At 36.8% G+C, this 21,569-nt stretch overlaps 1 protein-coding gene across 1 annotated transcript in view; it reads right to left on the minus strand.

Moving 5' to 3' along the window:
• The window catches only part of GLMN (glomulin, FKBP associated protein), a 43,433-nt gene that overhangs the window by 12,053 nt on the left and 9,811 nt on the right, over nucleotides 1-21,569 (minus strand). Inside the window, exons 5-15 of the mRNA XM_042780307.1 lie at nucleotides 20,489-20,729; nucleotides 19,155-19,257; nucleotides 14,811-14,998; nucleotides 11,708-11,761; nucleotides 9,618-9,648; nucleotides 9,434-9,523; nucleotides 8,035-8,076; nucleotides 7,857-7,930; nucleotides 7,071-7,155; nucleotides 6,535-6,644; nucleotides 5,732-5,795 (exon numbers count right to left, since the gene is read on the minus strand). Coding sequence (XP_042636241.1) covers nucleotides 5,732-5,795; nucleotides 6,535-6,644; nucleotides 7,071-7,155; nucleotides 7,857-7,930; nucleotides 8,035-8,076; nucleotides 9,434-9,523; nucleotides 9,618-9,648; nucleotides 11,708-11,761; nucleotides 14,811-14,998; nucleotides 19,155-19,257; nucleotides 20,489-20,729 — 1,082 coding nt within the window. The remainder of the gene's footprint in view (nucleotides 1-5,731; nucleotides 5,796-6,534; nucleotides 6,645-7,070; nucleotides 7,156-7,856; nucleotides 7,931-8,034; nucleotides 8,077-9,433; nucleotides 9,524-9,617; nucleotides 9,649-11,707; nucleotides 11,762-14,810; nucleotides 14,999-19,154; nucleotides 19,258-20,488; nucleotides 20,730-21,569) is intronic.

The following is a 21,569-nucleotide window of genomic DNA, read 5'->3' on the forward strand; positions in this document are numbered from 1 at the left end:
CTACTTCCGTAGTGATACTGCCTCGGAAACCCAAGGAGGGGTCGCTATGAGTCGGGGCCGACTCGACGGCACATAACAACAACAACAACAAGCCACATGTGACTTGATTATTTGAAGTGAGACTAATGTAGCTAAGCAACTGAATTTTTAATTTTTTTAAATTTTAATTAATTTAAATTCTAGTTACATGTAGCTAAGTCTAATTTCTTCATTCCTGGAGAAGGATATCATGCTTGGTAAAGTGGAGGGTCGGTGAAAAAGGAGAAAACCTTCAACAAGATGGACTGGCACTATAACTCCAATGTTGGGCTGAGGTATATCAAGGATTGTGAGGATGGCACAGGACCAGGCAGTGTTTTGTTTTGTTGTACATAAGGTCGCTACGAGTCAGCGCTGACTCAATGGCACCTAACACCACCACCAAATCTAACTGTATCAGACAGCACAAACTTAGGAAGTCTTTACATATTAAAACCTTCATTGTTTTTAATATTCAGCCCATAATCATAAGCCTCAGATAAAAACAAATGCCAAAATTAGATGAAAGAAAATTTATTACATATTCTGTTCAGCATGATTCTATATACCTTGCACAAGATGAAAGGTTTTAGAAGCATGTAGGAGTGAAGGGAAGAAAAAAAAAAAAAACCTCACTGCCGTCAAGTCAAATCTGACTCATAGTGACCTCTCCTTGGGTTTCCGAGGCAGAGTCATTATCATTATGGAAGTAGATTGCCCAATCTTCCTTTCTCAGAGTGGCTGGTGGGTTTGAACTGCCAGCCTTCTGGTTAGCAGTCAAATGCCTTAGGCATTATACCAGAGCTCCCAGGAGTGAAGAAGCTGTGGAAATAATATTTTATCTTGCCCTTACATTAAGCTTATCAGGTCTTAAAAAGAAAAAAAAAAAAAAAAAAACTACAAAGAAAATCCTTTTAAGATTTCTTTTATGTTCAGTATCTAGAAAAAAAAAAAGTATCAAGATTTTAAAAAATATATTAAAAACTGAGATAGTCAGAACCTGTGTAAGGCAGAAACCTGTCAGAGAAAGAAAATGCAAATATTTTCCACTAAAAGGAGAGATAAAAAAGTGGTTAAAACTAAACCCTGTTAAAGGCAGAAAACTTGTTAAGACCCAGAAAAACAAGGCAGTCCCATCTACTTCCAGCTCTCACAGGTTTTATTGTATAGGTTGTTTCCAGCATACAGCATATCTAAGTTAAAATGAACTGCATTTATAACCATCAGGATTTTTTTCTTAGGGGGTATATCTTATTGTAGTATGTACTATAAATAATATTGCTGATGTTACCATTCTCAGATATTCACTCACAGATGTTCAAAGAGCAGATTTATAAAGATATTGATAATGAATGGTAGTAATAATGAAAAAAAAAAAAAAGGGCATTTGACAAGTCAGAACCAACTTCCAACAGAGTTATCAGAAGGACCCCCTTGTAAGCTGGGGACTACCTGCAACTATACTAGGATTAAAACTTTGAAATTTTCACAAATACCTGCTTTTCATTCCATACCCAAGCAGACTCACTAATGTTGTAGTTCCAAAATCTTTGCTATTCTAAGGCTTAACTGTGCATTTCAAAATTAATTGCAGCCTACTCAGGAAAGGACTAGGCAGTTCCATGCCACAATGAAATTTATTGCCAGAATAGACAAGGGCCTTGACAGTCGACAATGACAATGAAAAAATTAAAAGAAGCAAATAACAAGACCCAGTTTCCCCTTTCTCTTAATTTGTATAAAACCAAGAACAAACCCAAAACAAACTCACTGCCATTGAGTTGATTCCGACTCATAGCAACCCCCAATGGGTTTCTGAGGTGGTAAATCTTTACAGAAGTAGATTTTCCTGTGTTCCTTCTGCAGAGTTGCTGGTGGGTTTGAACCATCAACCTTCTGGTTAGCAGTCAAATGCCTTAGGCACTGCGCCACCAGAACTCCCAATTTGTAACGAAATACTGCAGAACTTCTATCACTTATAACAATAAAGGACTTCTATCACCTGAAGTCTTTTGCCTCTGCAAAGATCACATGAGAAGTATGTTTTAATCCTGGAGAAAGAAACGATTTAATGAAAACCCAAAATATGCCTTATATAGAATTATGTGTGTGTGTGTGTGTGTGTGTATGCAACGTATCTGTTTTTCTAAATGGTGTATAAGCATGTATTTATATAATTTATTTTTAAAAATTCCTAATACTAATCTGTGATCTCTGCAATCTCACATTATTTCACTTGGCTCTGCTTTTACTCTACATATTTCAATCACAAATTATTTAGAAAAAGAATGGGTAGGTAGGTGGATGGCAAAGGGCATGAGTAGACAGAACAGAGATAAGGGATAAAATGATTATGGTCTGTGCATTAAAAATAATTCATGCAATCGAAAATAACTAGTAATTAAAGAGACCCACCAAATAGTACAGAACATTAGGCATAAAAATGAAGTTGGTTTTACCAGTAGAGATAGGGACATGGTTTATACTATAAAAGTCAAGAAAAATTATGTGCAAATGAGGTATGGGAGAAGGTACAATTTATAACTTAGGCAAGGAGATAAAGAGACATGAGATAGTAAGGTGAGGCAAGGAAGGACATCGAAAGTAGTCAGCTGACAGTGACTCAAAATAGCAGGAAAAGAAATGGATTATTATTAAATTATGAATCACTTTGTTCCTTTGTGTTTCTTATTTAATTTTTTTGTACACCTCTCCAGCTGCTTTTCAGCTGTCTCGTTACCCTTTCATCACACTTAACTGGCCAAAAATAGATACCAGTAGGAGCCTTTTTAAAAAAAGCCTCCACAATTCAGCATCACCAGGATATCATTTTATTTCATCACTACCACCCACTGCCATCTAATCAATTCTGACTCATAGTGACCCTACAGGACAAAGTAGTATTGCCCTCAGGGTTTCCAAGGCTGTAAATCTTTAGGGAAGCAGGATGCCTCATTTTTCTCCAGCGCAGTGGCTGCGGGGGTTGAACCACTAACCTTTTGGCTAGCAGCCGAATTCTTTAATCACTGTACCACCAGAGCTGCTTTTTAATAGAATCTAGGTGGTTGGTAAATGGGTGAACACTGTAAAATTCTTTCAACTCTGATGTTAAAGGAAATCATTAAATAAGAAAGCAGTCCTATAAACTAGCTGTATCCTTTCCTTTCCCTTAAAATGTTCAAGCCAACTTAAACTGGTATCTGGAGATATTATAGCAAAGACTGCACAATTCATTTGTTAAAACTCAGTGAATATACTTAAAATGTGTACATTATTTGTAAATTTTACCTTAAAAACTGTAAACCAATATTTAACTCTACTTAATGAAACGGGAGTTCTGGTAGCATAGTGGCTAAGGCACTTGACTACTAACCAGACGGCTGGCGGTTCAAACCCACTAGCCACTCCTCGGAAGGAAGGTTGGGCAATCCTACTTCCGTAGTGATACTGCCTCGGAAACCCAAGGAGGGGTCGCTATGAGTCAGGTCTGACTCGACGGCACATAACAACAACAACAACTTAATGAAACACATGTTGAAATATTAAAAGTATACTGGTATCTGCACAGTCCCTGGGTAGTGCAAACAGTTCATGTGCTTAGCTGCTAGCCCAAAGGTTGGTGGTTTAAGTCCACCCAGAAGCACACTGGAAGAAAAGGACTGGCGATCTACTTCAAAAATCAGCCAATGAAAACTCTATGGAGAGGGATTATTATGAATCACTAAGCTTATGTTGATAGAAAAATTGCACTGACTGAGGGTAACTGTTGCACAGTTTACTAATATAATTGATGTAAGTTGTACATTTATAAAATGTTAAGCTGGCAAACGTGGTGTGATATTTATTTTCACACCTGCATCAACCCACACTCACACACAAGAAACAGTGGCTAAGGCTGCTTAGGTATAAGCAAACACTGGCTTTTTGGTTTGGAGGTTTAGGATCATGATTTCATGGAGCATCCCAGTTAATTGGCTTAGTATCATTTCTAGTACTTCTTTTCTACTCCTAATTTGTTGTTTAGTGCCAAGGCCCTTAAAAGCTTGCAAACAGCCATCCAGGAAGAAGGAAGGAGGACAGTCAGGAATAGGAGGAAATAGGAGGCTAACTGCCTCCATGAAGAACTGTGTCCTTTGCCATGAGACCAGAACTGAATGGTGCCTGGCTATCATTACTAAATGTTTTAATCACAAGATCCTATAGAAGAATTGTGTTCAAGAGGGGGTAAATGGTGGAATAGAATTTCAAATCCTCATAGAATCTAGACTCTCTGGAGCCAATGAGGCTGGATGAACCCCCGAAACTATTACCCCAAGATAACTTAAAAATCTTAAACCAACAATATGCCCCAAGTCTTCTTTAAATGAAACAACAGTTCAGCTCAGTTAGTAAAGAATGTCTGCCTTGAGCACTGTGCTCTTCTAAAGAACTATCTACATGAATGAGATCAAACTGACAACAGGAACTAATAAGGTTAAAGTGGAAGCTTAGGGAGAGGAATAGTTCTGAAAAGGAGAATGAGAATGGTTGCATAACTCGAAGAATGTAATCAATGTCACTGAATTATGCATGCAGAAATTGTTAAATTTGTCTATGTTTTGCTGTATATATTTTCAACAAAATTTATTTAAAAAAAAAACAACCCTATGGAGCACAGTTCTACTCTGACACACATGAGTCGGAGTGGATTCCACAGCAACTAATACACTGATACCTGCAGTTACTTTGAAATGCATTAAAAAAAAAGAGAGAGATTGACAGAGGGGGGTAAAGATGGATATGTGATAAAGCAAGATAATGGTAGGATTTAGGTAGTGGGCAAATAGGGGATCACTGTAAAATTCTTTCAATTTTGATGTACATATGTAAAATTTTTACAATAAAATGTGTGGGGAGAAATAGTACCTAGCACAGAGTAAGCACTAGTCAATGCTAGCGGATACTATTTTGGGCTCAAAAGGGATGAATAAGAGGTCAAATTACTGAGTCTACTAGATCTGTCAAGAGACAATGAAACTGTTATTTTTCCCATAAACTTTTCACTTAAAAAAAAAAGTTCATTGGCATCTTTATATAAAAATTAATTACTTTCCTTTCTTCTATTACTTTTTAAAAAAACCAGATTAATAACACACTGTGATTCAGTTAGTTAATGGAGATGACACCTACAGGGAAAGCCAACTATTAGAGCAGATAGAAAAAGATAAAGAGCAAATATAATTTTACAGTATGATAAATCTCCCTCAAATAGTTTTCTATTTATTGAATATCTCTAATTATGTGCTATTTAAAAAATCCAACTTCCTACACATTATCCAAAAGGTGCTGTTAACAAATTCCGTTTTAGTGCTGAAACACTTTGTCACGTCTGATGAAGCGCTATGAAAATACCAGATGAATTGATATTATATGGAGGTCTCAGACTTAAATTATGCGCTATAGGTGGAGTCAACTGAACAGAACATCCAAATATACATTGAGCTCCAAAAGGTTTGTTAACTTGGAATCTACAATTCATCTGCTCCAAGAGAGCTAAGCAATGCTCACAGCAAGAGAGCAAAGCTACACCAGGAAAGGTTAAGAAAGCTGGAGGTGGTGATAGGGCAGGGTAAAATATGAAGTACTGGCCTAAGTAGGTACTGATAAAGAAAATCTGAAACATTCTTTATGCATTTCGAATATACTCAGTTTCTTTTATAAATAATTCACTTACTTGATTGTCATTTTCATTATCTTTGATAATCAAATACCTCAATAAATTTAATGAAGCCATAATCCTGTTAATTAAAAATACATAATTCATTACTTATAGTACAGTTTTACACAATCAACAGCAATATTAATGAATAAGTAAAAACCTTGGGTTTATTTGTGTAATTGTTTGCCATTAAAATTATTCCCCTCAACAGATCTCTTGGAGTAGTAATAAATTATTACCCTACCCTTGTTTTCCATTTAAGTTCACAAAATACAATTGTGAATTTTTTCCCAAGACAGCCTTGTTATCTTTAATATTTGAGAGTATAATCTCTTGCTTTCTGAATTTTGAAATACCTTCTATAAATGCTTACAATAATTTTCTCAACATCCATTGCAGTATACTGAAAACAAATTATATGCTCTATTATGAAGGGGGAAAAAATGAAGCCCTACAAAACAAAACAAAACCCAAACATATCACCTCTTATAATTTATATACATAAAATCCTCAGTTTTTAGTTGGAAATGCTTAGTCGCAAATGTCTATGCACTAAAATAAAATGCTGGGTTTGCCAAAGTTACTGAATCATACCACTGGTCACTCTTCTTTAAAGAAGAATATTTTTGAGTTTGGTTTTACTCATTATCTAATTGCTTAAATATGAAAATCTTTAAATATTTTATATATTATCCATAAAGCTTAACATTACAGAAAAATATGTTTTATTAATTTATTAATATTTTTATTAATTTAGGTTTCCTAAGTAGGGGTTTACATAGTTCCTATTTGAACCTTAGCAATAATGGTCATCTCACCTATCTGAGTTTTGCAGCAGATCTGTTTCAGCACCCTCTGGAAGAAAGAGTACCAAGTCTAAAAGGGAAATTAGCTTTGGTCCTGTAAACCATTTGTTATTATATGATCTCTGAAAAGCAAAAGAAAAATTGGGAAAGGTTGTATATAAGAGCCTGACAAATTCGTGTGTTTTTCTAATACTTTGCTACCACAAAAATAAACTATTATACATTTAAAACATATATTTGTAACTTTAATTTCTATTCTTTCATTCACTGTCTCCAGACACCTGGAACAAACCCTGTCAGTTCAGAAAACTGGTGCTCTTTGTTTTCTCTGTGGAATTACTGAGTACTCACATATAGATTAGACTGAATTTTTCAGAAGTAAGTAACAAAACAAAAAGAAGTCAGATTACTAGCTGACAGAATTAATGTAATTTAAATTTATAGTTAACAAAATTTCAAAATTCAGGTTTTTTTTTTAAAGAATAAGAATTAGCAGAAATAGAAGAAAAAATATACCCTAACAGTAGAGACAGCATGCCCTTTCTTACCTTTAATGACACATCAATTTGATTTTTGATATTTTGAATAATAAAGGCTTCGACTCCTGAATGATTACTTGTATTCAATAAGCACCTTGAAAGCAAAATTATAATATATTTGAGATTATCCTAGATAACAATTATAATTAAATGATGACTAAAAGTTTAACAAATTCAAATGGATTATGTTTTATCCTCAAGAATATAAAATCCACAGTGAAGACATTAGTAAGGTGAAAACAATTACAAAGTTATCTATTATACCTACTGTTGCTAATAGGAGCCTTAACAATCTCAGTTTAAATCTTTTAAGTCCATTTTAGCTGATTAAAATATATACTATTATTCATTTTATTTATATATACACGTGTACAAGTATATAAGTATACACACACACACACACACACAGTGAATAAGAACACTTATTAAAATAAACCAAACCAAACTCACTGCCATCAAGTACATTCCACCTCAGTTTCCAAGGCAGTATCTCTACAGAAGTAGATTGTCCAGTCTTCCTTCCAAGGAATGACTGGTGGGTTTGAACCGCCAGCCTTCTGGTTAGCAGTCAAAGGCCTTAGGCACTACAGCCACTGAACACCCTATGGAGCACAGTTCTACTATGACACACATGGGTTATCATGAGTCAGAATCAACTCAATGGCAATTGTTTTTTACCTAGAATTGTATTAGAGGTAAATCATACTGAAATACTATACCCTGGAATAATTACATGGGATTAATTTGGTTTTTAATCAACTACACATTTAGCAATTAATCATACTTGCTACATACCTAAATAATGTATATTTGCCTTGTGAGTCCAACTTGTTAATATACAGCTGCAGCATGGCTAAACCCTTTTTCCTCTAAAATAGAACAAACAATATTGTTACATAAAATGAATAAAGATTAAATTATTTATCCAATTTATCACTCTAACTCATTATTTTGTTCCAAAACATTTACATACCAGTGTCTCAGTGGGGCAAAGCGTCATTACCTTCACTAAGCCCTGGAAATAAAACAATTTAAAATTCATATGTTAATAAATTATATTAACTGCAAACAAACAACTGTACTATCAACAGTAGATACTGAAAATTTGGAAAAGGAAAAATACATTTAAAAGTGAAGATAAGTTTTCCCTTAGCCGTTTATTCCACTGTTTCACAGGAAGTGAAAGCCAATAAATTTTGTAAGTGATATTGAGTGGGGTGTTACAAAGTGTGAATTTAAAAGTGAATGGTAATTTTCAATTATGTCTAGAATAGATGAAAATGAAATCAAGTATACAGAAATATAACCTATTCCTTAAAAATGTTGTTGTTGTTATGTGCCGTCGAGTCAGCCCTGACTCATAGCGACCCCTCCTTGGGTTTCCGAGGCAGTATCACTATGGAAGTAGGATTGCCCAACCTTCCTTCCGAGGAGTGGCTGATGGGTTTGAACCACCAGCCATCTGGTGAGCAGTCAAGTGCCTTAGCCACTATGCTACCAGAGCTCCTTCCTTAAAAATAGTCAGGTTTAATATACTAACAAAAGCCGTATTTTTTAATTTAAGTAGTAGAAAAATAAGTTTCTACATTGGATATACCATAACTAACAAACAGTATTGTTGTTATGTGCCGTGGAGTCGGACTCGACTCACAGTGACCCCTCCTTGGGTTTCCGAGGCAGTATCACTATGGACGTAGATTGTCCCATCTTCCTTCCGAGGAGTGGCTGGTGGGTTTAGAACCACCAGCCTTCTGGTTAGCAGTCAAGTGCCTTAGGCACTATGCTACCAGAGCTCCTAACAAACAGTATTAGCCAAAATAAATCACAGGAGGTACAAATGAAATGTTTATTAGACTTTCCAGGTTGGGCAATCTACTTTCATAGTGATACCACCTTGGAAACCCAAGGAGGGGTCGCTATTAAGTCGGATCCGACTCGACTGCAGTGAGTGAGTAAGTAATGAGTCAGTGCATCTCTCAAATGGAGTCCTAAGGATCTGAGTTAGAAGAAAAGTAAAGGAGATGCCTTTTCCAAGGTCCCAACACTGCGTTAAAAAAGGTTGTGCTTTCCACTACACGCTGTGCTGTTGACTATTCTGGCCACTAGCCCCATGTAACTAAGCAAGTTTAAGTTAATGTAAATTAAATTTAAAATTCAGTTCTTAATCAAACTACCCACATTTCAAGTGTTTAATGTGGAGAGTGGCTATCGTACTATACAGCGTAGGTAACAGAACATTCCAACCGTCACAGAACTTCTATTGGACAGCACTGCACTGGAGTTTTTAAAGGACATGGAGAAGAAAGTGGGAAAGGAGTTACTTAAGTTCAGGATAAGCAAGGGGCTATTTTTAACATAGAAAACATAATTACCTGAGGCACAGTAAGAAAACTCTTGATTTCTAAGTACTGGTGAAGTAAACTATTGTCTTCTATTCTCAATAAACCATTCTCCAACAGATCCTACAGATTAAAATATATGTAGAAATGCATATATATGATATATTGGTTGATATGACTACATATTTAAATTATAACTGAAGCAAACAAATCTTACCAATCCTTTGGAGAAAACAGACTCTTCTGTTCTGGAAGAGAATATTAAAAATATAATACTATAATATTGCAATTCGTTTTTCTATACAATCTCTTCAGTTCTTTCTAAACAAAAAGAATTCAATGCTTTTCACTGATTATAATTTATTTTGTAATATCTGTGATTATTATTAACTAAATAAGATCTGTGGTTGGTAGGTTAAGTAGGTAGGGAGGTAAGTAAAAGTAAGTAAGTAAATAAATAAATAAATCTGAGCCTCCAGGTTCTTATTCTAATCCTACAAAGAGTTGTTCTTGACTCAATGACTAACCAGTTTGGAAATCTCAAGAACATAAAACTTACATTCAAGAATAATATGTAAGAATATGGTACACTCACCACATAAATAATAGAAACTAAGTAAAAAGAATATAAAATCATTAAGATATACATAATACAGCAAATTTAAAAAGTCAATAACTACTTGTGCTAGGAGACCCTTGGAAATTTCTGCCTTGTGGGCCAAGGCTTTGGATATTTGCCATGTTACAAAGCTTCCTTCACCTGGGAAGAGATGGGATTGATAAACTATCACTAGTGTTCCTACAGGGTACCTGCAAGGCCCTGACTGCTCTCCAGAGATAATTTAAACATGTTTTAACAGGGAAAGAAAACAAAGCACATAGAATTTTGCAAAATTCTTAAATTTCGATGTTGAAAAATTATGCATACCTGTTACCCTGTAATTGTTTTAAAGAGAAAGTCTTGCCTCTTAGAACTCCAAATGAAGAGTTGTAACCGAATGGCATCAATGTCAGTAATCTGAATTATTCCTTTTGAAACAATTAATAGATTATGAAGCAAAAGCACGGATGGACTTCTTTTATTGACCACCCCTCCTCAGATGGAGAAGGATGTAGTGGGGTAGGGATGTTTCTGTTTACCAATTTTTAAAATAAGGAAAAGAAACCTCAGAAACAGATGGTAAGAAAACCAAGGTTATTGTAAGGTATCTTAATATTATCTTGAATGGAAAATAAGAGACTTTTGAGAAAAATCTCTTTTGACTCATTTTTGTCTCTGTTTCAGTTATCTAGTGATGGGGCAATCTACTTCCACAGTGATACTGCCTCAGAAACCCAAGGCAAGGTCGCTATGAGTCGGGTCTGATTCAATGGCACCTAACAACAATAGCAATAGTGCTGCTCTGACAAGAATATACCACAAATGGGATAGCTTTAACAGGAGTTTATTCTTACAATCTGGAGGCTTTTAAGTCCAAGTTCAAAGTGCCAGGCACTAGGGGCTGGGTGAAAGCCCCACAACTTTGGACTTCAGTTCTGCCTCCTGCTCCCTGCCCACTGAAGCTGGAGGCTTTTCTTCACTCAGACAGCTGCTGGCTGCTGAGACTGACAAGCCCAAGGTTGATAAGTAAAAAGGCACAGTCCTAATGTTACCAAACCACATGGCAGGCCATTTAATTCAAGTCCACTGAAAGCCCCAAGGTTGGCAGAGCATTGCAGGCTGCTGAACAACGACATGGCTACATGCAGTGTTCAAGCATGCCATAAGCTAGAGACCGTTCCCCAAGCTTTCTACTTATAAACAGGAAGTAGACCATAGCCTTAAGGCAGCTACTCAGCTGCTCATAGTAGATTCCATCACGGAGTTGATTACCAGTTTCATCATGGGGAATACTACATCCAGCTGCCCAGCCACTCAACCAGTTCCAGCCAAGTTGACACACAAACTTAACTACCACAGTCTCTATCATGAATATTTGCCTCACTGTTTAATAAAGCAAAAACCACACAAAACTCACTACCATCAAGTTGATATGACTCATAGTGATCCTTCCTTAGGTTTCCGAGATGTTATCTCTACAAAAGTAGATTGCTCAGTCTTCCTTCCGAGGAAACTGGGTATGAACCACCAGCCTTCTGATTAGCAGTCAAATGCCTTAGGTACTATGCCATTCAGAGTGCCTACTGTTTAATAAAATAACTAGTTAATTAATTAGGGCCTGGCAAAGAGAAAGTAGCCTCCCGTGATCTTGACAAGGACCATTTTAACACTACTATTTAATTCTAATGCCATTTGAATGATCTTACCTTTGCAAAAAGACTTCAATATGCTTCATATTGAACTGCAAAAGGTACGATGGGCTAAAATGGGGGGGGAAAGGTAGGTAGAAAACACACACAAATATACACCAACCATTTTAGAAATTTTATACACATACTAAGTCATTTTAGTGGAAGAGTGTAATGCTTAAAGAGTATAGGCTCTGAAGTTAGAGCTATTCCACTTTTGTCAGTAGTTGGTTACATGATATCTTTCTTTGACAGTATCTTATCTCAGTCTGTTATTTTCTTTTGTAAAATGAGATAATGCTCTATTTCAAAGGCTTACTATAAAGATTAGATGATGCATGTTAAATGCATGGAAAGCTGTTTTAATACATAGTTAATATGCCAATGGTAGCCATTATTGAAATACTTACAAACAAACATATCCCCAGGTACATGCATACATAAATATACAAACTCCCACAGAGAAATGTACCCAAGGCCTGCAAGACAAATATACGATCATACAAGATCCTTATGGATCTTAAAATCCAAAGGTGTTATATCATAGAAGTACATATATACCTGTCATTGCTGATATTAGATATACAGCAGAATGAAGCCCTGCCCCATCCTGTACCATCCTCGCCATTGCTGCTATGTTTGAGCCCACTGTTGAAGCCACTGTGTCAATCCACCTTATTGAGGGTCTTCCTCTTTTTCTCTGACCCTCTACTTTACTAAGCATGATGACTCTTCTCCAGGGACTGGTCCCTTCTGACGACCAAAGTACATGAGACAGAGTCTCCCCATACTGACTTCCAAGGAGCATTCTGGCTGTACTTCCTTAAGAAAGATTTGTTCCTTCTTCTGAAAGTCCATGGTATATTCAGTATTCTTCACCAACACCCTAAATTCAAAGGCATCAATTCTTCTTTTGTCTTCTTTATTCATTGTCCAGCTTTCACATGCATATGAGATAACTGAAAATACCATGGCTTGGGTTAGGTGTACCATAATCCTCAAAATGACATCTTTGCTTTTCAATACTTTATAGAGGACTTTTGCAAAAGATTTGCCCAAATGCAACACATCATTTGATTCTTTGGCTTCTGCTTCCATGGGAGGAGCTCTGGTGGCAGTTAATGAATTCAACTGCTAACCAATAGTTGGCAGTTTAAATCTACCAGCTGCTGCATGGGGGAAAGATGAGCAGTCTGCTTCCATAAAGATTTACAGCCTTGTAAACACTATGGGGCAGTTCTACTTTGTCCTGCAGGGTTGCTATCAATCAGAATTAAGTCAATGGCAAGGGATTTGGTATCTCGGTCTGGCTTCCATAGTTGCTGATTGTGGATTTTAGTAAAATGAAATCCTTGACAACTTTATGGGAGCTCTGGTAGCATAGTGCCTAAAGCATCTGACTGCTAACCAGAAGGCTGGTGGTTCAAACCCAACAGCCACTCCTCAGAAAGACTGGGCAATCTACTTCCATAGTGATACTGCCTTGGAAACCCAAGAAGGGGTCACTATGAGTTGGATCTGACTTGGCAGCAGTGAGTTTGGTTCTGGTTTGACAACTTTAACATTTTCTCCATTTAACATGAGGTTGTTTACTGGTCCAGTTGTGAGGATTTTTGTTTTCTTTCAGTTATGGTGTGATCCATACTGAAGGCTGTAGTCTTTGATCTTCATCAAGTGCTTTAAGTCTTCTTCCCTTTCACCAAGCAAGGTTGTGTCATCTGCATATTGTAGGTTGTTAATAAGTCTTCCTCCAATCTTGATATCACATTCCTATTCATAGAGTCCAGAGTCTCAGATTATCTGCTCAGCATACAGACTGATTAAGTATGGTGAAAGGACACAACCTTGACACACACCTTTCCTGATTTTAAAAAATGCAGTATTCCCTTGTTTTGTTTGAATGACTGCCTCTTATATATATACAAGTTCTGCATGAACACAATGATGTGTTCTGGAATTCCTATTCTTTGCAATATTATCCGTGATTTATTATGATCCACACAGTCAAGGCATTTACATAGTCAATAAAACACAGGTAAATATCCTTCTGGTATTCTCTGCTTTAAGCCAAGATCCATCTGATGTCAATAATGATTATCTCTCATTCCACATCCTCTTCTGAATCTGGCCTGAATTTCTGGCAGCTCCCTGTCGATGTACTGCAGCAATTGTTTTTGAATTATTTTCAGCAAAATTTTGTATGGGGTATTAATGATATTGTTCAATAATTTCCACATTGGAATGGGCACAAATACAGATCTCTTTCAGTTGCGTGGCTAGGCAGATGTGTTCCAAATTTCTTGGCATAGACAAGTGAGCACTTCTAGCATTGCATCCATTTGTTCGAATACCTCAGTTGATATGCCATCAATTTTTATAAATTTTAAAAATAAACTTTGTAAGAAAGAAGGACAAGTTCAAGGTAATTATAATAGAAAGATTTGACCTTCACTGGATAGTGAGAGAAGGCTTTCGTCAGAAAGTGACTTTAGGATAAAGATTGTTCTAAGCATGCAAAAAGGCCCTACATCAGGAAAGTTCATGACACATTTGAACAAGAAACCAAAAGGGTTGTGTGACTGGAGCGTAGTAAACAAGAAGTGGTAGATGAATTAGGACCAAACATGCATAAGCTTGTCTCTCAAGTCATGTTAAGGCATTTAACCTTTATTCTTATAGCAACAAGAAGCAGTGAATGGTGTTCAGTAAGGGACAGCTTTTAAAGCTTCACTTTCTAGTGTGTGAGAATGAGCTGGACTAAAAAGGAATGAGAGATGCATGAAGATCTACTCAGGATAGCAGTAATCTAGCAAGGAGTTGATAATTTAGACTACCTCATGGTCTAAATTCCAGTCCAGGACTGTCCCAAAATCTTCAAAGCTAACACCAGTTTAAAACCTTTTGACCACTGTTCCCATCATTCCTTTCTGCCCATTTCAACATGTTTTCATAGCTTGACAGATTACAGCCAGTATCATTACAACTTCAGTGGCTAGCATCATTTATTGAAAATATGCTTAGTTCATATGTCTCAGGCATGTTAGTAAACACATATATAGGACATTATAGTTTGATAACATTCCTTTTAGAATACATGAATAAACCAAACATTAACTCGTACCTTAAGACCATTGGAAGCTGATCAATACTGATACACTGTACAAATACTAGATATGCAAGAGAAGCCATGGCATCTGCTAACTGTTTGTCTTCTTCTTCCTCAAATTCAAGATATCTCCAAATCCTCTTTTTCTTTCCATGATTTAAAATCATTTTGGAGAAAGGGTCTCCAACTGCTGACAAAAAACCCTGTGAAAAGAGTAAAAAAGGAAGTTGTGACACACAGATCCTAAGGTGCCTGCTCTGGTTACCTAATGCTGCTCTGGCAGAAATATACCACAAATGGGACGGCTTGAACAAACGAGAGTTTATTCTTTCACAGTTTGGAAGCTTTAAGTCCAAGTTCAAAGTGCCAGGTCTAGGGGCTGGGTAAAAGCCCCTCAACCTTGGGCTTCAACTCTGCTTCCTGTTCCAGGGCCACTGAAGCTAGAGGCTTTTCTTCACTCAGGCAGCTACTGGCTGCTGAGACTAACAACCCCAAGGTTGACAAGTAAAAAGGCACAGTTCTGATGTTACCAAACCACATGGCAGGCCATTAATTCAAGTTCATTTTAAGTCCCAAGGTCAGTAGAGCTTGGCAGGCTGCTGAACAATGACACAGCTACATGCAGGGTCCAAGCATGCCATTTGCTAGAGACCACTCCCAAAGCTGCTTTTTATATATGGGAAGCAGACCACATACCCAAAGCAACTACTCAGCTGCTTGTGGTAGATCCCACCATGGAGCTGATTGCCAGTGTCATCATGGGGAATAACTACCACCAGCTGCCCAGACACTCAACCAGGCCCAGCCATGTTGACACACAAACTTAATCACCACAGTGACATTCTCCTTCTTCCCCCATAATCACATTCTGTATAATTTCCTTTTTGAGTGTGGGCAGGACCTGAGTCTTGCTTCTCATCAACAGACTTTGGAAAAGGTGATGAGATGTCACTCTCACGATTAAATTACATTACATATTAAAGTGAAGGGATTGTTAAGGTCTCAAATCAGTTGATTTTGAGTTGTTCAAAAGGGAGATTATCCTGGGTGGGCTTGGCTTAATCAGGTAGAAGGTTTTTAAAGAAAGTCCAGGCCTTCTTGGAGAAAGATTATCCTTTGCTGGTTTTAAGCTGTCATGTTATAAGAGGACCTCCAGAGAGCTGCATGGCAAGGAACTGTAGGCAGCTTCTAGGTGCTAACAGTGACCCCTAGACAATAGCCAAAAAGCAAATAGGGACCTCAGTTCTATAGCCACAAGAAGATGAATCCTGCTAACAACCCGAAGGAGCCTGAAGTGGATCTTTCCCCAGTTAACCTTCTCATGATATCACAGCCCCAGCCAACCTCATATGATCTCAAACAGAGAACCCAGTTAAGCTGTACCCAAATTCTGACCCATAAAAACTGGAAGATAAGAAAAGCGTGTTGTGTTAAGCTACTAAGTCTTTGGGAATTTGTTATGCAGCAAGAGAAAAATAACATGGAAGCCAACAACAAAATCGAATTCTACGTAAGGGTTTATATATCAGATGGTCTATAATTCACGTTGGTCTTTAATTCAGTATCATGATTAAAGGCACACATACAAACAAGTTTTACTGACAGTTCAATGACTTAACTGCTAGATAGAGGGCTCTGATATAAACAGATATAAAATATTACATTTACATTTTTTAAGAAAGTACATCAGACATATTTGAGCGCCATCTAAAAAAAGTGAGACATACAGTATCATGAAATGACAGTAAAGCAATTGCTTGGATGAAGAATACTCTAGGGACAATGTTCCACTGACCACTGTCTGCCTAGATACAGAGTGTGCTTGAGGACTGGTCTCTTTAGCAGTGGGTGAGTGATAGCGGAGGCTGAAGAAACAGTGCTGATAGCTCAGGTTGTTTGGCTTACACGTCACAAAAGAAAGAGAAATAAGAATAGACAGGACCACAGGGTTAAAGCTTTATCTTTTGTCAAAGAATGAATGAGGGAAAAAAAAGATTCAGAAAACACAGGTACACCCTTACACCTCTTACATTACTTCTAACTCCAATATACTAGCAGGCACCTGACCTTCTGAATCCAACAAGTCTTGGCGCTACCACTTATCCAGTGTGACAGTGGGTGAGTTATCTAACCTCTCTAAGCCTCAGTTTCCTTATCTAGAAAATGACATAATTCCTTTGTGAAATATTTACTGATCAGCTCCACAAAAAGGCTTATTCACATATATACTCACTTATTTACTAAACACTTGAGTGCCAGGCAGTACTGGGCCTGACATTGTGGGAAATTAGCAAGCCAAATAAGACTTTTCCTGCTTTTAGGGGTTGAAATCCACTGATCCCATATGGCTCTCTTAGTCATTTCAGAACACAAAAAGGAGCCAATGAAAATCATCCTCCGTCACAAGAAAGGGGAGGGGAAAGGAAAGCCAGGGCGTCCAGGACAGAGCGAGCAAGTGGCAGAGGAATCCAGGTAAGGGGAGGGACCCAGGCCCCAACTCCCAAGCTGCAGGAAAAGTGGAAGGGAAAGGAAAAGAAAGCCAGGGCGTCCAGGACAGAGTGAGCAAGCGGCAGGGATCCTGGTAAGCTGGGGATGGAGAGGGTTTGAACAGCTAATGGAGACGAATTTGTCTGTCGTGCTCTTGTGGCGTGTTGCTGTGAGGCTTTTCTTGTACTCTCAAGTGAAAGCAGTTTCCTTTGAGGCAGATGCCCTTTATCTGTCCTTATCTCTGTCATATACTTACTCCTTGTTCACTTCCTCATAGTCTCTGAAGGAGATTTTGGTACCTGCTCACAATCTTTCTTTCTGCTCTAACTTCTGTTTTGATCCCAGGAAAGTTAGAAGTTCACATAGACTACCATTGTACCATGGCAGCCTCACAGTTCTTGACTTCTGGTGACTTTTACTTCTGATCCATTTCCTCATCTAATCTTATCCTGGATCTCAGACAACATTTAGAGCTATTCCATATTAGTTATCTGTAACTCCACTTTCCCACCTTCTGACTACCTCCTAACTTCTCTCCTACCAACCTACTTTTCTACTTCTTATTTTCTAGTCTCCATTTTAACCTAACCTATCCACCCCAATTTAACCTTCCTTCCTTCTCTATCCAACCTGGACCACACATACTGGTCATCTGAACTACAAGAACCCTTTATTTTCTTTAGCTACATCTACCCAGTTTAAAAGTAAATAAATAAATAAATGGAGCTCTGGGTGGTAGAAAATAGTTACGCACTTGACTACCAGCTGAAAGGCTGGTGGTTCAAACCCACCTAGAGATGCCTCATAAACAGGCCTGGTGATCTGCTTCCAAATGGTCATAGCCTTGGAAACCCTACATAGCAGTTCCGTTCTCTACATGTGGGGCTACCATGAGCTGGAACTGACTCAATGGCAATTAACAGCAAAAATAACCCAGAAAAATGCCAGCCTTTGCAAAATGACTAAAATCCACCTTCTCTATGTCTCTACTCAGGCAGCTCAGTACTGCTGGAGAAAATCACACAAAACTATAGATAGTATCACAATTATGGTCTCCATGGTGAGCTCACCTTAAGTGCTGGACCATCTAAGCTTCAGTCCTGAGCCCGTTTCTCTTCTCAGAGTGATCTAACTCCTTATGTGATCTCACCCACTCTTATGAATAATTTCCTCTTTAAAAACATGCTCTTTCTGAGTATTTGGTATATATATTAAGAAATTAGTGTTAATCTTGTTAGGTATCATAATGGCATTGTGGTTATTTTTTTTTTAAAAAAAAAGAAAAGAAAAAGTCCTTATCAGTTAGAGAAACACACTGAAGTATTTATGGATGAAATGTTATGATTAAGACTTGCTATAAAATAATACAAGAACAGCAAGAAGACAGATGAAATAACACTGGCAAAATGTTGCTAACTGTTGGAACCAGGAACATGAGGGTATGTTAATTGTCCTCTCTCCTCTCCTTAATTTTTTTTTTTTTAAATAAAAACATTTTTTAAAAGCACAAGACTTGCACTACATTCTCTCATTCAATTATTGGCACCTTATCTGTGTAATTACCCAAGAAAAAAAACAAAACTTCATCCTTGACTCGTTCCTTTTACTATTCTTTAAAATCCAATCAATCACCAAATTTTGCCAATTTTACCTGCTATAAAGTTCTCAAATCTGTCATCTCCTCTTCTTCTCTACCACTGTATATAACTTGGGCTCCCATTACCTCTCACTTAACTCCCAAGAGACACCTAACCAGTCTCCTTGCTTCCAACTTCATCTCAGTAAAATCCAACCTCTATCTTCAGTATATGAGAATACACAGTATTTTAGATTATAGCAGATTTTAGAGCAAATTAAATTAGCTGTACTTACTATTATCTCAGATGCAAAACACCTTAAAGGATCATTTCCAGCTTCTTCAGGCTGTTTACGGAATTGTGCTGTCAGCAAAGGGAATTTCAAGCTTTTGAAACAACTATAGTAAAAAGAAATGGGTAATTATGAATATACACAATACATTCTAAGTATAAAATACCTAGTTTATAAAAATTACACAGGCACCAATGACCTATAAAATGGGTGCTGTAACATCCTTTTTACTAATATTGGAGAGAGCATAAGAATATCCTGCTATACTCAATGTGGTGACAATATCCATGTTATCTGGAATATGCCAGTGGACTCTGAATGTTTATCTTAGGGATACTGCTCATCCAGGATGTAGTTTTTACTAGTTTAAGGAAAAATTGGGACAGTGTATTAATTTTCCCATAAAGGTATATTTGTTTTATTTAGAAAACTAAACTTTATTCTGTAATTAAGCCTTTCCGTTTTAAACAAACATCTTTGCTCTTATGAAACAGAGATAAATGGTAATTTTTAAAAAAATATCCTAACCCGACAACATAGAAAGCTGATGATACTTCATTAGTCCCCAAAATTAAAAACATAAAAAACTACTGGACTATGATGGCTAGACCACCAATAACCTAGTCTAGCACTGCCCAATAGAAATATGTAAATCCCATATATAATTAAAAAAATTTTCAAATTAGAAAAGTCATAGTAATAAAAAAGAAATTAAGTTTAATAATATATATTTTACTTTACCCAATATATCTGAAATATTATCATTTCAATCATGTAAAAAATAAAAAATTATTGAGGCTTTTTTTTTTTTTTCATGATAAGTCTTCAAAATCCAGTGGGTATTTTAAACTTAAGAGAGTATCTTAAGTAGGACTAACCATATACCAAGTTCTTAATAGACACACTGGACAGTAAGGTTTAATCTATAGTATCTCTGGAGTGAATACTATTGGGTACTCTGCCATAGTTTTTGTGGTCAAGCTGGATGTCCAACTGTCCAGTGCGTCTTCTCCTGCTTTCAAAGAGGGAGTGAAAACAATTTCCCCAGGGAAAGATCAGATTCCTTGAGTTACATGTATCTATTTCCCCCACTTTCACTGTTCATTTACCATGATGAGTAAAGGCTATACACAGATGAACATAAATTAAATTACATGACTTTTCATTTTACATTTTTTTTTCAAAATTAGTACTTCATTAAATGTCTCACTATCATATCATCTGAACCCCATATTCTTCTAAAAGTTCAAATTTATATTTATATGGCAAATACATAAGGCAAAGAAACATAAAATAACTCAATTGGCTATCAATGACTTAAGTTCAAATATACTTACAATTTCAGTAACTCATCTTTTAACTTTTCATTTTCTAGTGAATTTTCCTTGGCATCAATGACTTCTTCCACAAAAGGCTTAGTGAAATCTATTAAGGCCTTGCAACACTGACAAAGACCATATTCATCTGTTTGTATTTGTTCTTCTGAGTATGGAACAGGAAGAAGAGACAGTTGATTCCAAAGTGTAGACAATGCTAATCCAACTGAATATGCCTTGTTGTTATGAAGTTTCTGAATCACTAAAACAGATACCAGAGATGAGGTAGCTTCATCAAGTATGCTCAGCATGGCACAAGAAGCCTAAAAAAAGTAGAATTGTAAGATACATTTCCCACCACATTTTAACAACTCTGAAATTAGGATGGCATACCATAGCTTAACTGGCAGTGCTTTTCTTAGTGTGTAAAATAATGGAGCATCTTCCCATCATGGCCATAACACAACAGATGCCATGAAATCTTGTTTAGGTACATTTATAACTGGTTACATACTTAACAACAGTAACATTTGGGAGGAGATGTTATGATGAGAAAGTATCTCATAAACTATAAAGCACTGCACAAATGTGAAGTAGAATTAGATTTTTTTTTTTTTGTAAAAGAAACCTTTAAATATTTTAAGTGGAACAAAGATAGACATTTATATTTAAAACAATTTTACTCTAACTTCTGATTCTGGGTCCCTTTATCAGATTCTAAGTTATATGAAGGAGATGAAATAAAAAAGTAGCTCTTCCCATGGATAAACAACGTCTACATTGGCTGCGGAAGTCCACTACTCAACAACACCGTTACTGCATTCAACCACGGAGCTCTATCACTCCACTTCTTAGTTTCATTCCTCAGCAGTTGCTACTCCCAACCACAACCCATAGTGCCCCCCACTTCTCCAATGCAGAGGCTGAGCAATGCCCTGCCTGATTCTGCTCTTAACCAAGATACAGGTACTTCATAGGAGTACTGGAGACACCAGAGAGGTAATCATTTAAGTATGTTTAGAGGGAAATTCTAGATCTAAGTTATAGATTGGAAGTTAGACAAAAATCGTAAGTTATAGCATAGCACATAAAAAAAGTATGA

Source organism: Orycteropus afer, unplaced genomic scaffold (assembly GCF_000298275.1).
Source record: "Orycteropus afer afer isolate SDZICR_OR568_19922 unplaced genomic scaffold, OryAfe1.0 scaffold00033, whole genome shotgun sequence".
NCBI classification, from domain to species: Eukaryota; Metazoa; Chordata; class Mammalia; order Tubulidentata; family Orycteropodidae; genus Orycteropus; species Orycteropus afer.